The sequence below is a fragment of the Fundulus heteroclitus genome, unplaced genomic scaffold, assembly GCF_011125445.2.
Source record: "Fundulus heteroclitus isolate FHET01 unplaced genomic scaffold, MU-UCD_Fhet_4.1 scaffold_80, whole genome shotgun sequence".
Classification (NCBI taxonomy): Eukaryota; Metazoa; Chordata; class Actinopteri; order Cyprinodontiformes; family Fundulidae; genus Fundulus; species Fundulus heteroclitus.
Window position 1 is genome coordinate 239,107 of NW_023397252.1, and position 16,180 is coordinate 255,286.

Consider the following 16,180-nt stretch of genomic DNA (forward strand, 5'->3'; position numbering starts at 1 on the left):
AACTCATAAGGTTCTGGTTGGAGTTTATTTAAACAGTGAAACAATTGTTTTGGCCCCAATTCACCTCACAACACAATATAGCTTCAAAAGAAATAATAAAAAATGTATATGAGCTGGATGTTGGCTCATATACTCTCTAATTGCTCATTATGTGTCCAACAGCAGAGTTTCAGGGACTCTAAATGGTTTCATAGGCAGTAGATCAAACTCTGACTTCACTCTGACCATCAATAAAGTTCAAGCTGAAGATTCTTTCAGAGCGACACTTTCAACAGCCAAGTTGTGTTCACACAGTGGAAAACAATCAATGAACTAACTCATTCAGATTGAATAGAAACACAACTGATGACTGGTGAAGCTGACTGAATGCAAACACATGAGAACATGACATTCTGTTAGTCCTGTATCAAGATTTTAAATCTATATTTTTCATCTGCCACAGATTAAGTTTAAACATTACAATATAGTAAGACGGAACAAAACTGTAAATAGATTTTACCCTGGTTTTCACAGAGGATCAGAAGTTCATCCCAAAACAAACTAGATTTGACACAGATTAAGATAAATATGTGATCATTAATAAATAACATTAAATAGACCCTGTGTATGTAAGTCCTGACTTTAAGTCAGAACTCACATAAAAGTCATAAACTCTGAGTTTAACTGTAGTTTTGTTCTCTCAGCAGGTTGGAGGAAATATCCTGACATGTAGCAGGAGATGCAGATTAATAAATACACGACAAATGTTTCAGCAGAGAAAAGGAGGCGTTATGAGCTGTAGAGCTGAGCTCCATGTGACTGACTCTGTGTGTTTGCATATGTGTCCTGCCTCTCTGCTCCCAGCTGTTAAGAGGTCAGTGTTGATCAGTGGCTGTCCAGGCCTTTCAGAGCCAGCAGCACAATGATGATGTCACTGACTCTACTGCTGACCACCCTGGGACTCCTGGTTCATGGTGAGACTCTCTGTTTAAAACTGTTTCGGGGTGTAAAGAGGTTAAATAAAAAAGAAGCAAAGGAACCATCCTTCTACATGTGGATGCTGTTTTTTTTATCTGGTCTAATCTTAATAATTCTCTCGTCTCATTTTTTTAGGTTCCTCAGCAGAAATCACCTTGACTCAGACTCCAGCATCTCAGTCTGTTGTTCCAGGACAGACTGTCTCCATCACATGTAAAGCCAGTGCTGCTGTTGATGATGATTTGCACTGGTACCTTCAGAAACCTGGAGAAGCTCCTAAACTCCTAATTTATAGTGCTGTATCACGTGGGTCTGGAGTGTCTGACCGTTTCAGTGGAAGTGGATATGATATCGATTTCACTCTGACCATCAGCAGAGTTCAGGCTGAAGATGCAGGAGTTTATTACTGTCAACATGATGAGAACGTCCCGTTCACACAGTGATACAACGTCGTACAAAAACCTCAGAGCTGCAGAGGAACTGATCCACAGCTGCACTGAAAAAAAAACCTGCAATAGAAACCATATCTGACAGTCATTCAGTCATTGGGTGCCACTAGGTTGGAGGGATGGTCTCCTATTGTAGGTTTATCAAGGCCTCTTCATAATGCAGGCTTGCTGGCTGATGTCACCAACGTTTCAGTGTAGAACCTCTTTGCTGCTTTGATCTCTTTGGTCAGTGTGTTTCTGGCCTGGTTTAGGTTTTAAGGACTCTGTTCCCACTTCTGAAGTTCTTCTATTTGGTCTGACGAAACTTCATCATTAAAGTCAAAGCAGGCCTGTCATTGCAGGTCTAACATAGCAGGTCTGTAATTCTATCTTTTCACGTTCTTTACAACAGGTTAACTGTCACCCTCAAAATATCAAAAACACATACATATGCACAGATTCAGTTAGATTCTGTACTCGAACCCTTTGGAACAGAAAAAATAACTTGGTGTCACGTTTTCCTTTTTCTTACCTCTGTGCTTTACAAAAACTTCCCTCCACGAACTGTTCTGGACACAGTTGATGATATACAGCTAAATGTCATTACCAAATGCTTCATCATATGTAGAAGGATTTTCAACAATGGAAATGAGCATGTTTATATGACCAGATTCCTTTTTCTGAGGTGAAATACACATTTGGCACAGTTTTGGCCAATTTGGCTAAGTTGTGCCAAGATCACAGGTCCACTTGGCACACTGCCCCCCTAAAACCTTTGTGGAACAAATATGCTTCAGCTCATTCAGTCCAGAATAGCTTGATCTGTAATATCTAGGGCTTCTCCTATATTTTCAAAAGGGTTTCTATGGCATATTTTACACTTCATCAACACTGGCCTGATGTGGAATGTAAACAGTGACTAGCAAAAACCAGTAAAACTCTTCCAGGGAATAAAAGGGTTTATAGCTAATGAGTAATGTCTCTGAATAAGGGCTGCATGATTGTTTTCATCGTTGTGACATCTGTACACCAGCCTTCATTTATGTAGAGACAGAGTCCGCCTCCTTGTGTTTTACCTGTGAGCTCCGTTATGCAGTCCGCCCAGAAAAGATTTTATAAAAATCCACATATATTAAAATATTTGATTAAGTCCCATAAAAATATACATATATTAATGCACTGTTGCAGCTGATTTAAAGTACTGATCCTAATTAATTATTTGCAGTACCTTAATATCTCTGCAGGATATAATTTGACTGTGTTAATTCTGCAAAACATAATTGATCTGTGCTGGAAATACAACTTGACTTATGATGAAATAGTTTGGCCTTAACAAAAGCAAATATCAGTATTATGACTGAGATCCAGAAATCATAAAACTTTGTCTAAACTAGAGCCAAAAGGATATTCTAAGCTGTTTAAATGCCCTTGTTTGAAAATGTCCAGCGCAAAGGTTCTAGTAAAGCAATAAACACATTTAAGTGATAAAGTAAAACCACAATTATTTTTTGTCAGTTTTATTTCAATCATCAAGTTGTACATGAACAGATATACACTTATGGAAGAAACACTGAGATAAACAATCGAAGAGCAAAAACAGAGCAGTAGCAGAAAAAGACCAGCAAACTCCCAGTGAATGAGCTCAGGACTGGGAACACTGGTCTCTGGTCAGCGTCTGTGTGACTGCAGGCTGGGAGCCCTTGGAGGCCTCACAGGTCACAGAGCCCACCTTCCTCCACTGGTCTGCAGGGAGCCTCAGGGTGCTGCTCCAGCTGTAGAGGCCGTCCTTCTGCAGCACCACTCGGCTCTTGTTTTCTTCCCAGGTGAAGCTGCTGCTGCCGTCCAGCGTCCAGGACAGACTCCAGTCTGAGGGGAAGCCCTTGTTGGCCAGACACATGAGGGTGGCCTTCCCCTGCTGCAGCTCCTCACTGGAGGGGGGCAGCACTGTCAGGGTGGGACGGGCATCACCTAGGAGACACCAATCAGGTTAGACGACAGGAACTAGAATCTAACAACAGTCATTTCAACTCTTGTCCTGTTACAGTTGATTTTCTGCATAAAGAAGTTTCTGACAGATGTCTTTCTGCTCTAACAGCCACTCAGCTCACGCTATGTTTCACTTCCCTTTCAAAATTGTTCATGCATATCAGCTCAGGAAGACTCAGAATACAGTTTCAACTAAAATATATCAGTACTGAAATGTAGAACCAATATATTAAGTTTTTACCTGATATTCAAAATAACATCGGTTGTCATTTTCTTTAAACAGGGAATAAATGTTTCTATACGGTTCTATTTATCATTTAGTAACATTTCAAATACATTTAAACTGTTCAGAAGCTCTGATCAATATCAGAAGTTCTCTCATGTCTTTCATGAATATTTTGAGATTATGCTTCAAATAACTCAGAAACAAAATGTATATTCTTGGACGACTGACCCTTATTGTCATGACGATTACTCTTCAAAGTCTTGACATTTTACTTCCAGTGTTGCTTTATACTTTAACCCCTGTTTTATGGTCTTATTTGAAACACAGTATAAGAAAATAATAAAAACAAAGATATTGTTTCTACTTTCAACAGGACACAGAACTATAACTAAAAAACATCCAAATATTCACCGAGGCTGATTCCACGACCCAAAGTCCTCCACAGACATACAAACTGATTGAGCTGCTGTAGAGAAACCTTTGACTGCAGAAAGACACAGTTTTCATACATTTTCAGACTAAACTGAACCTTCAGCCTAAGATTATCCACTAAAACGATTACAATTTAGTCTCATCCTTTATCAAATTGAGATACTCTAAAGAGACAATTATTACTGAATACAAGCTTTTACTGTGACTTACTTCCAACCTCCAGTCTGGTTCCTCTACCAAAAGTCCACCACAGTGATACAAACTCATTGAGCCGCCGTACAAAAACCTCCTACTGTAGAGAGACATGGCTCTCTGATTTTTGACTAAACTAAACCTACAATTTAGATAAAACACCTATAAAATCTGTCTAAGTTTAAGCCTGAAGCAGCTCCTAATCATCTACAAATTCAGATTTCAGATTTTCATTCACAAAATGACTTCTTTATTTAGCTTAATATTCTGTTTGTTTGAAACAGAAAATATACCTATTTTTTTCCAGGTATTATTTGAAAAAGAATATTGATAAAACAAGAATGCTGTTTGTAAAAGAATAGCTTTAAATTTGACTTACTTCCGACCTCCAGTCTGGTTCCTCCACCAAAAGTCCACCACAGTGATACAAACTCATTGAGCCGCCGTACAAAAACCTCTGACTGTAGAGAGACACGGCTCACTCGCTTTCATGAAAACAAACTTCATAAATCTGCTGCCTGTGTAAGATCTTTTAAATCTAGATGTAAACTAGTCAAAATTATTATTATTATTATTATTATTATTAATAATAATAATAATAATAATAATAATAATAATAATAATAATAATAATAATAATAATAATAATAATTGATGCTTTCATTTACAGCACATAGATTTATAAATGACTTTATTTCCTCAAAAAAGTTACTATAACTAAGCAGTTGTTAGTCTAAGGAAAATAGTTTAGATTAATAATCTAATAAATCCCTCTGGTAAACTGCTATTCAATGCAATGCAGCCTCACAGGGGCACAGTGTCCTGTGTCCTGTTCAGGGTTTGGTCACAAGCCTGGATAAATGCAGAGTTGCATCAGGAAGGACATCAGGTGTAAAACTTTTACCAAATTTACCTTGTAAGACAATAACATGATCTCCATCCTGGATTGATTGAGAACAGGGTGAACAACAACCACTATTGATGCTGGTGGAAACTGGCCTACTGTTGGTCAGCAAGGAAGAAGAGAAAGAACAGAAAGAAAGAAAGACAACAGACAACAGACTATGACTGAGAGTAGAGAATTAAATGGAGTTCTCCTACATGGTAATGTAATTAAGGATAATCAGAAAACAGGTTGGACAGTCATCCGTTGGTGTGGCTGCAGGCTTTTGGCATGCTGAGGTGAGTGAAACTTCATCAGGGCACACAGAGCGTCTGCATGAATCATTAACTCATTTATATTTGTGTAATAGTGGAAAACCGTTGGTGTACAATATTATGCAGTTTCATATACAGAATGTGCAGTTTACGTGGTATCTCAGAGCTGATTTTTATGGGGTATTATTACTCATTTGTTCTTGGTTGCTTATTTTAGCCAGTGGTCAAACTGCATTTCTTTAAAATCAAAAAGTGTAGAAAGACATTGTTGGGGCTAAGCCAGTGGATCTTTATATGCCTTTAAAGTAAAGGTATTACATACATATGATTTTAATTTGACTTGGTATGTTTCATTCTCATCATCCACAAAAATTATTTAGATGTTAGTACAACAAAATTCTCAATTTAAATGCTTTTAAAAATATTGGAGGTTTCCAAAGAATTGTTTAATAAGTCAAATCTAGAATTGCAAAACACAATTAAAACAAATGAAAACTTTGGGGTGATATGTGCTCTTGAAATTATGTAATTTATCTGCAAATTGAATTTATAGAAAAGTAAAGTAACATTACCACAAAAACTAAATATTGAAACAATTTGAAATATAAAGAGTCAGTGGAAAGACGTTAAAAGTGGAGATTGGGCCTCATAAATTGTTCAAAACAGTTTCAAAAAGTAATTTGAAAAACATTTTCTATAAATCATTAATTGTTTTTTGCACAGAAACAGAATATTCTGACTGAAAGAGCAACTGCAACTTAAAGATCCCAGTTCCTACAGGAATCACTACAGAGCATTTCCATAGAGAGACACTTTGCATCAGCAGCACCATGCTCCAGTGCTCTGGGAGAGTTTATAGTCCTGAGAGTTGAACACTGGAGGACTGACAGCTGTCCTTCATGACAACAGAAGACACAGAAATCCTCCTCATCAAAAACATGACTTTGATCTGCGTCCTCATCTGGACTCTCCTCTGCTGCTGCTTCACAGGTAAAGTCCAGAGGATCAAACTCCTCTCCTCTATCAACATCTGTCCCTCTGAAATGAAGCCCACAAAACCATCAAGCTGCTTTATGTTTTTGTCTCTGTGTCCTCAGAGTCCAGAGGTCAGGTCACAGTGACTCAGCCTGCAGCAGTGACAGCTGATCTTGGAGGATCTGCCACCATAAGTTGTCAGACGTCACAGAATATTTATAGCAACCATTTATCCTGGTATCAACAAAAAGATGGGCAAACTCCTAAGAGGCTCATTTATTATATCAGCTCTCGAGACTCAGGGACTCCAAGTCGTTTTACAGGCAGTGGATCAAACTCTGACTTCACTCTGACCATCAGTGGAGTTCAGGCTGAAGATGCTGCAGTTTATTACTGCATGGGTCAATTCTACATCAGCAGCACATATTCATACACACAGTGAAAAGCAGTCGTACAAAAACCTCCCCTGTTCAGACTGAACAGAAACTGAACCGTGTGTCACAGATGGCGGCTTCAGTTGACTGTTACAGTTAGTTACAACACAAACACTCAACCTTGTTTCAAGTACATAGTGAGGACTGTGCCTTGTCTTCCATACACTTCAATTCATCTTCTAATCTTTCTATGGCCTAACCTTGACCATAGCCCTAATCCTAACCTTTACAGGGTTTTATTTAACCCTAACCTAAACCTTATTGAGTCCATAGTGCTAACCCTACCCCCTAGACCAGAATAAAAGTGAGGACCAGCATAAGGTCCTCACTCTACATCAAATTCCTCACTTTACTATTAAAATTATAAAAAAAATGTTTTTGCTCAGCTGCAAGTACAACAGCACACACACACACACACACACACATATATATATATATATATATATATATACACACACACACTGGATTTCACACTGCAAGCTGGAAATTGTGAAAGGACTTTAGAGACACAAAATGTCAATCTACAATACAATGAACACAGTGTGTATTTTTGTAAATGCTGCTTGCCATGTTGCTGTTGCAGCCAGGTGATGTTACTTTAAATAAAGCTAAATCTAACCAACACCAAATCAAATATGTACTAATTTCAAATACTTCGATGACTAAATATCATTTTGTTAATTTTGTTGAAATTCATCAAATTTACCTTGTGATATCCTCTGCAAATATTTGATCCAAAAAAAGTTTTTTAGTATTTTTTTAATTGAATTGAATCTTATTCCTAAACTTTTGTCCATTTCTATACACAGAAAGATTTTATTGTTTAAATGACAAATACGCAATGACAAATAATTTACCACAAGGTGAGGCATTAGGTTACCTTATTGTAATACCTAACAAATATTTTCAAAACAACAAATACCAGCTTTTGTACCTGTAAAAAAAAAAGAACACATTTTCTAAATGGTAAAAACTCATGTAGAGAAGTACAACTTGATTCAAAATAAGCGGCACAAATGTGTTAATTCACATTGTTTGGTAGAAACAAAGGATCATGTGCAAACATCCTTTAATCATTTTAAGACATTTAAAATGGATCAAGAAAATTACTTAATAGACAGAAAAATACTTCACAAACTAAGATGATGTTCTTTATTATTTTCGACAAGAGCATATTGGTGATAATTACTGAAATCCTGTAATCTATGTTCTAAAAGGCTTCTGTGAAATGATGAGAATATTCAAAGGCATTTAAATAATATGTAATTATCTGTATTAAAGTAATGCAGTCAAACAACATTTTGTTTTGTTAGTTTTATTTCCGTCAACAAGCTTTACAAGGACATATGGAAAAATATGGAAGAAAAACTGAGAGAAACAATTGAAGAGCAAAAACAGAGCAGTAGCAGAAAAAGACCAGCAAACTCCCAGTGAATGAGCTCAGGACTGGGAACACTGGTCTCTGGTCAGCGTCTGTGTGACTGCAGGCTGGGAGCCCTTGGAGGCCTCACAGGTCACAGAGCCCACCTTCCTCCACTGGTCTGCAGGGAGCCTCAGGGTGCTGCTCCAGCTGTAGAGGCCGTCCTTCTGCAGCACCACTCGGCTCTTGTTTTCTTCCCAGGTGAAGCTGCTGCTGCCGTCCAGCGTCCAGGACAGACTCCAGTCTGAGGGGAAGCCCTTGTTGGCCAGACACATGAGGGTGGCCTTCCCCTGCTGCAGCTCCTCACTGGAGGGGGGCAGCACTGTCAGGGTGGGACGGGCATCACCTAGGAGACACCAATCAGGTTAGAGGATGAGAACTACAGAGGAGTTAAGCAGCAGATACTGTGACATGGTTACAGTCAGGGAGGGATTTTCTACAACAGGAAGTTTCTGCCAGATGTTTTCATGCTTCACTCGTCACTCACAGAGACATTGTTTCACTTCCTTTTAAGAGGCTCAGATCAGCCCAGAAATAATAACTAAATAATTGTAATTTAAATATTTTAATAACCTCTAACAAACTAAAATAACTTTAATATTTCAACTGTACAAGCAACAATTTATTTCATCTGATGTTTTGAATCATTATTTTTGGGTATGTTTAGTAGATTTTATTTAAACTGTTTGTATGGCTCACATTCATGTTTTAAATACGAACAAAACTGAGAGAAAAGAGTCATCAGAGTAACATTTTCTCTGGCTGTGATCAACAGTAGATTAAGACTGATTATTCCTCCAATAACAGTTTTAGTCCTGATCAAGCTCTGATGGAGCTTTTTTAGACCAAATCACCAAACTGGTTCACAGCTGGTAGAAGAGCATTAAAGTTAAAAAAGTAATAACATTAACAAACATAACGGACCTGAGTCAAGACAATTATTTTAGAAACAACATTTGACACTAGCTTATTAAATAGTTAATGTTTAATTTTAGCTTAAACTGCAACTTTACATTCTGGTCGGTTTAAAGAAGAAATTAATGCAAATATACAATTTTCTGAATGAGAGTAGAAATAATATTTCAGCATATTTTAAATGTTGCTATCAAACATGAAGTAAACTTACCTCCAACATCCAGTCTGGTTCCTCCACCAAAAGTCCACCACAGTGATAGAAACTCACTGAGGCGCCGTACAAAAACCTCTGACTGTAGAGACACGGCTCTCTGACTCTGTCTGACTAAACTAAACCTACAAACCAAGACCAACTAAGGAGAATCAAACATCATTTAAGCTTTTGATCAATACTAACTTGTTACTCGGTTATAATTTCTTATCTTAACTATCAAAAAACCTATCTCTGAGAGCGCTCTTTGCAAAATATTAAATATTAAACAATGCTTTTTTCCAGCTTCAATCTATAAAAAAGCATTAAAACATAAGAATCAAATCAATAAAATAGCAGATTTATCTTTTACTTACTTCCAACATCCAGTCTGGTTCCTCCACCAAACGTGTACCACAGTGATACAAACTCATTGAGCCGTCGTACAAAAACCTCTGACTGTAGAGACACGGCTCTCTGACTCTGACACAAACAAAATATCAGGACTACAAATTTCTAAAAGATGAAAATAATAAAGTCTGGCACTAATATGATAAATACCACGTTGTATTTTTTTTTATTTGACTTGCAGAAGACAGATAATTTTGCCTTTTTAATCAAACATCAATTATATGGACTACAACTTTCTAAAAGATGAGAACTATAAACTCTTAAAGCTTAATAACTCTTAAACCAATAACTCGTAAAGCTTTTTTTCCCCCAAACCCTAATATTTTAGAAAATGTTGAATCATTTTTAATATCAAAAACACATACATGTAAAACAGCTAAAATACAAAAGTTGTATGATGAGAATAGTAATGCAGAAATCTAAACATCAAAACAAGACAACCAAGAGTTTTAGACTTTTAAAAGGAAATCAGAGTTCTCCTCAAACTGTATATAAAATAATGATATCTTAATCTTTAGAGCTCTATTACAAGTTTTATCAGTTAGGTTTTATTTGGAGTTAAATGTGCTTAGTCATAACAACCAGTTTCCTCAACATAAATTCTCTTAAAATGATGAAAACTCATTAAATTACAACAGAAAATAACTGAATTGTGTGGTATGCTCTATGGAGCTGTGGGTTTACCAAACATTCAAATATTAACTCAGTGTGAGACCTGAGGGAAATTAATCTAAGTGGTCAGATATGCTGTTCTCTTAACCAGCATTGAAACATGTCTTTTTTATGTATCATAACCACATCTCAGCTGTTTGTAACAAACCAAACCGTGTGAAAATCAGATAAAAATTCTGATTTATTGTAGTTGGGCAAACAGCTTCCTCAGTACAAATAAATGCACTGGGGTCGCATGAGAGACCCATCCAAGATGGCGGCCACTCAGCAACATCAGCTCCAGTAAACAGCGCCAGTCCACTGGGCATCTAAATATATTAATGCAGTACATTAATATATTTTACAATAATAGAAATGTAAAAGATTCATATATTTTCGGGGCAAAACACAATATAAGAATAGACAAAAAGATGTAGAATCTTCTTCCTTGAACAGCATCACATTTAAATCATTCCCTGGTGGAGTCATTCAGAGCATTTCCATAGACTCTGTGTTTGCTCATTAGAATAGAACAAAATGACGCGTAGAGCTGAGCTCCATGTGACTGACTCTGTGTGTTTGCATATGTGTCCTGCCTCTCTGCTCCCAGCTGTTAAGAGGTCAGTGTTGATCAGTGGCTGTCCAGGCCTTTCAGAGCCACTGACACACCAGCAGCACAATGATGATGTCACTGACTCTACTGCTGACCACCCTGGGACTCCTGGTTCACGGTGAGACTCTGGGATCAGAACTTGGTTTTACTCCAACACATCAGCTCTGACTTTCAGTCACATTTCCTTTAGTTTATTAATTTTTGTTCTTCTCTTCCAGGTTCATCAGGAGACATAATCATGACTCAGACTCCAGAATCTCTGTCTGTTGTTCCAGGACAGACTGTCTCCATCACATGTAAAGCCAGTCAATATGTCAGCGATGAGGTAGACTGGTACCTTCAGAGACCTGGAGAAGCTATTAAACTCCTGATCTATTGGACATCACGTCGTCAGCCTGGAGTTTCTGATCGTTTCAGTGGAAGTCAGTCTGGAACTGATTTCACTCTGACCATCAGCAGAGTTCAGGCTGAAGATGCAGGACTTTATCACTGTCAGCAGGATTGGAGCACACCGTTCACACAGTGATATAACGTGGTACAAAAACCTCCCTCAGCTGCAGAGGAACTGATCCACAGCTGCACTGAAAACACAAGTGGTACAAATGGGGAACACAACAGCAGTTTGTTACAAATATCTCACTAAGTTATTATTATTATTATTATTATTATTATTATTATGATAATTATTATTGCTATTATTATTATTATTAATTGCAAAGATAAGAATTTGAAAAGAAAGATGAGTCTGGATAGACCAAAATACGCCTTTTATTGCTGTTCATCATTTTTGATTCAGCATCATTAAATAATTTTTTACTATGAAATGTGTTTTTTGTTGAGTACAAGAAGCAACATACAGATTTGAAAAAATGTATTGCCAGAAAAATAATGTTAGATCGTTAACAAGCAAGCACCAACATGATATAATTCAGCAGTTATTTAGTCAAATTCACTGAAATATTGTTGAAAACGGTAAAATACAAAAGTTGTATGATGAGAACAGTGATGCAGAAATTTAAACATCAAGACAACCAAGGATTTTAGACGTTTAAAGGAAATCAGAGCCATACTCAAACTCTATATAATATAATAATATCTTAATCTTTAGAACTGTTTCATAGGTTTTTATCGGTTTGGTTTTATTTGTAGTCAGGTGTGCTTAATCATAACATCCAGTCTGTTTCCTCAACATAAATTGTCTCAAAATGATGAAAACCGCTGAATTGTGTGATATGATCTATAGAGCTGTGGGTTTATCAAACATTCTGATATTACCTCAGTGTGAGACCTGAGGGAAATAAATATAGGTAGTCAGAGATGCTGTCCTCCCAACCAGGAGGTCAGCATCTGGACCTCAGGCCTTCAGTTTATCACAGCATCCTGTGTTGTTCCCCTTCTCTCTTCAGCCATTTCCTCTCTGGCTACTGTCAAAACATAAAAAGTCAGAAGCAAAAGAAAAAAATAAGAGATTTCATGTTAATGAACTATAAAAGATTTATAGAACATTTTCAAAGAAAATAAACATTTAAAAGACTCATGAGAATAGATCTAATGATGTAAAATCTTCTTCCCTGAACAGCGTAACAGATCAAAGTCGCTGCTGAAGTCAGTCAGAGCATTTCCATAGAGAGGCACTTTGCATCAGCAGCACCATGCTCCAGTGCTCTGGGAGAGTTTATAGTCCTGAGAGTTGAACACTGGAGGACTGACAGCTGTCCTTCATCACAACAGAAGACACAGAAATCCTCCTCATCAAAAACATGACTTTGATCTGCGTCCTCATCTGGACTCTCCTCTGCTGCTGCTTCACAGGTAAAGTCCAGAGGATCAAACTCCTCTCCTCTATCAACATCTGTCCCTCTGAAATGAAGCCCACAAAACCATCAAGCTGCTTTATGTTTTTGTCTCTGTGTCCTCAGAGTCCAGAGGTCAGGTCACAGTGACTCAGCCTGCAGCAGTGACAGCTGATCTGGGAGGATCTGCCAGGATCCCCTGTAGGATCAGTCAGAATGTTTATGTTGATTCTCATGGCCAACGCTTAGCCTGGTACCAACAGAAATATGGACAACCTCCTAAGCTGCTCATTTATTATGCCAGTACTCGAGAATCAGGGACTCCAAGTCGTTTTACAGGCAGTGGATCAAACTCTGACTTCACTCTGACCATCAGTGGAGTTCAGGCTGAAGATTCTGCAGTTTACTACTGTCAGAGTATTCATAACATCGGTAGTGAGTGGCCATTCACACAGTGAAAAACAGTCGTACAAAAACCTCCCTCAGTCAGCCTGAACAGAAACTGCAGCTGAATGTCACAGCAGACTCTGACACAGCTCACTAAACACACACACACACAGAGTAACAATCATTTTATGGAGATATTTTTTCCTCACTAATACATTCTATGAATAGTTCATACTAAAATGTATTGCTGGTTTCACAGGAAACTTTCGAGTTAGTTTATAGATTTGAATATTTTCATACACCTGAAAAAAGTTTATTTGTGGAAGACTGAAGTTAAAATATCAACATTTTGGTCGACCTGGGAGAAAAGATTGTTAAAAATCTGATAAAGATTTAGTTCTCTTGGCTGAACACACATCCTGTAACGATTACTGCTGGTGAACCCGATATTCAGCCGGACACAGATTTACATTTAAAAGATTTACTGTAAAGAGTATGAGTAGTACCAGGGAAGGCAGGCAAGCAGAAGCAGACTTGACAGATGAGTTATTGCTGAAGGTATGTGTAGGTAGGAATTGTCAGGTTTCTCTGTGCATCCGTGCTCTAATTCTGCTTCACAGGTGGTTCTAGTCGGCTGAGGGGGCATGGCCGCTCAGACTCTGCAGTTTACTACTGTCAGAGTCTTCATTGGATCAACAGCCAGTGGGTATTCACACAGTGAAAAACAGTCATATAAAAACCTCCCTCAGTCAGTCTGAACAGAAACTGCAGCTGAATGTCACAGCAGACTCTGACACAATTCACTAAACACAGAGACACACAGAGTAACAATCATTTAATGGAGATTTTTTTTCCTCACAAATACATTCACATGAATAGTTTACGTTTAAATTTATTGCTGGTTTCACAAGAATTTCTTTTAAATTAGCGTTTTGTAATGATTGCAAGTACAAACCCAATATTCAAACCAGACACTGAGTTATGTTTAAAAGGTTTATTTCAGAGGTGGAGTTGTGGTAGATGAGGCAGGCGAACAGAACCAGATTGACCAGATGCAGGCAAAACAGCAAAGCACTAGCAGAGCATGACCAGATGAGACATTCTGGCACTGGAAGCTTAACTGAATCAGGTTTATGTAGGGAGAGAAGCAGGTGGAATGACTTGAGGTAATTAGTGGCAGCAGCAGGTGGAGCTGATTAGGTGCAGAGTGGTGGCATGTAGGTGACTGAGCAGACTGAGCTGATTGGGCAGAATCTAATCAGTCCTGAAAAGTACAAACAAAAACCTAAATCATGACACTTTTTATGGAAGATAAAATTTGACCAAAGATTGAAATCAAATGTCAGCATTTAGGTCCACATAGAAGAAAACAATTTTAACAACCTGATAAACATTTATCTCTCTTTGCTGAACACATATCCTAACGTTCTGGTTGGAGTTTCTTTAAACAGTGATATAATAGCTTTAGCATTAGTGTGTCCTCAATACACAACTAGGTTCTAATAGAAATGATGATTCAAAACTTTATAAGTGCCAGATATAGGACATTGAACAGCTTGATTAGAACATAAAGTAAATTAAACTCTCTAGCAGCTCATTATGTGGCCAACAGCAGAGTTTCAGGGACTCTAAATGGTTTCATAGGCAGTAGATCAAACTCTGACTTCACTCTGACCATCAATAAAGTTCAGGCTGAAGATTCTGTCAGAGCGACACTTTCAACAGCCAAGTTGTGTTCACACAGTGGAAAACAATCAATGAACAAACTCATTCAGACTGAATAGAAACACAACTGATGACTGAGAAGCTGACTGAATGCAAACACATGAGAACACGACATTCTGTTATTGTTTTATTTATAAAGACATGATGTTGAAGTTATTTTTGATTAAATCTGCCAATGATTATTTTTAAACACTATGACACAGCGATAAATCTATAAAACTGTGAATAGTTTTTAACCTGATTATGATAACCTGATTATCAAAGGTTTGAATCAATATAGACGTTTATCCCAAAATGAACTACATTTGACCAAGATTAATATAAATAATCTGTGGTCATTAATAAATCTCTAATTAAATAGATCCATTTTAATTCTGTAAATTTGCATTAATTACAAACGGTATATAAATGAGAGACAATTTTGAAGTCTATCTGGAAGGAAGAAGTTTATTAAACAACGTCACATGACACATTTAATGAAAACATCACTGGAGAGGCTTTCAGTCAAATCTCATGTTGATTTTCAGCTTTTGGCTGCATTTTGTATATAGATGTTGATCATAGGTTTATTCTGAACTTTCAAATATTTGCCAAACATCTTCTGATGGTAAACTTTAATTTTTAAAGTATTTTTATTGGTTTAAATTTCTCATGTTTTTAGGAGAACTGAATTAGATAAAATCCATCAAGACACATCTTTTTTTCCCAAAAAAATATTGTTAAATTCAACCACCCTTACAACCTGTTGAAACATTATAAAGCTCATCATATTTAACCAAAAAAATCCACAAAGAAACCTTCATTTTTGTTTTTCTTGGATGGATACGACTCTTATACCAGTGATAGATTGTATTTAAAGTAAAGCCAGAATCCTGACTTGATTCTGATATAAAAACTGAGAAAAGAGCTAAATATTAAGGTAATGGCCAGCAGGCCTTCCAAAATTAAAGACTTGGAGCTCATCACCAAAAATAAATCATTAAAATACCAGTGGAGACATGGAAAAAAGCTGGTCAGCAATTATAGGAAGGAAAGGATTACTGTAGAGCTAATAAATGTTTTTTCTATTGATAATTAAAAATAGTATAATTCATTTCCATGAAATCATGTTTAAAGAAAATATAAAAGTAAACATTTTTATCCCAAAAACCTCCTTTTACTTTTTGAGAGGCACTATTGTTATTTTCAACAACAAATAAACTTCTTAGCTGCGTTAAAATAACTTCAGTGTGAAAACAGAAACTGGACCCAAGATTCAACCAGGACAAGTCAGTGACGTTTAAAGTAA

General features: G+C 37.1%; 1 protein-coding gene and 4 gene segments (V, D, J or C); 3 read left to right on the top strand and 2 right to left on the bottom strand.

Annotated features, from left to right (window-relative positions):
• The first annotated feature begins 907 nt into the window (after nt 1-907).
• Nucleotides 908-6,795, top strand: LOC118562038. Its single transcript, XM_036134336.1, has 5 exons — nt 908-953; nt 1,093-1,396; nt 3,075-3,159; nt 6,335-6,368; nt 6,476-6,795. Exons 1-5 carry the CDS (start codon nt 908-910, stop codon nt 6,793-6,795), a joined length of 789 nt encoding a protein of 262 aa, XP_035990229.1.
• Nucleotides 2,887-4,297, bottom strand: LOC118562068. The segment is given in 2 exon segments: nt 2,887-3,353; nt 4,240-4,297. A coding segment is annotated over 1 exon segment (255 nt).
• A 1,356-nt stretch (nt 6,796-8,151) lies between the features above and the next one.
• LOC105924543 lies at nt 8,152-10,959 on the bottom strand. The segment is given in 3 exon segments: nt 8,152-8,553; nt 9,690-9,828; nt 10,945-10,959. Coding segments are annotated over 3 exon segments (480 nt in total).
• On the top strand, nt 10,925-11,520 carry LOC118562063. The segment is given in 2 exon segments: nt 10,925-11,105; nt 11,206-11,520. Coding segments are annotated over 2 exon segments (360 nt in total).
• Nucleotides 11,521-12,747: 1,227 nt separating this feature from the next.
• Nucleotides 12,748-13,238, top strand: LOC118562039. The segment is given in 2 exon segments: nt 12,748-12,799; nt 12,907-13,238. Coding segments are annotated over 2 exon segments (384 nt in total).
• The last annotated feature ends 2,942 nt before the right edge of the window (nt 13,239-16,180 follow it).

Bases quoted from the DNA above. Each gene is read 5' to 3' on its own strand.
- LOC118562038 (XM_036134336.1), top strand. From the start codon at position 908: ATGTCACTGACTCTACTGCTGACCACCCTGGGACTCCTGGTTCATG. The intron at 954-1,092 runs GTGAGACTCTCT...TCATTTTTTTAG, and splicing joins CCTGGGACTCCTGGTTCATG to GTTCCTCAGCAGAAATCACC. The intron at 6,369-6,475 runs GTAAAGTCCAGA...CTGTGTCCTCAG, and splicing joins CCTCTGCTGCTGCTTCACAG to AGTCCAGAGGTCAGGTCACA.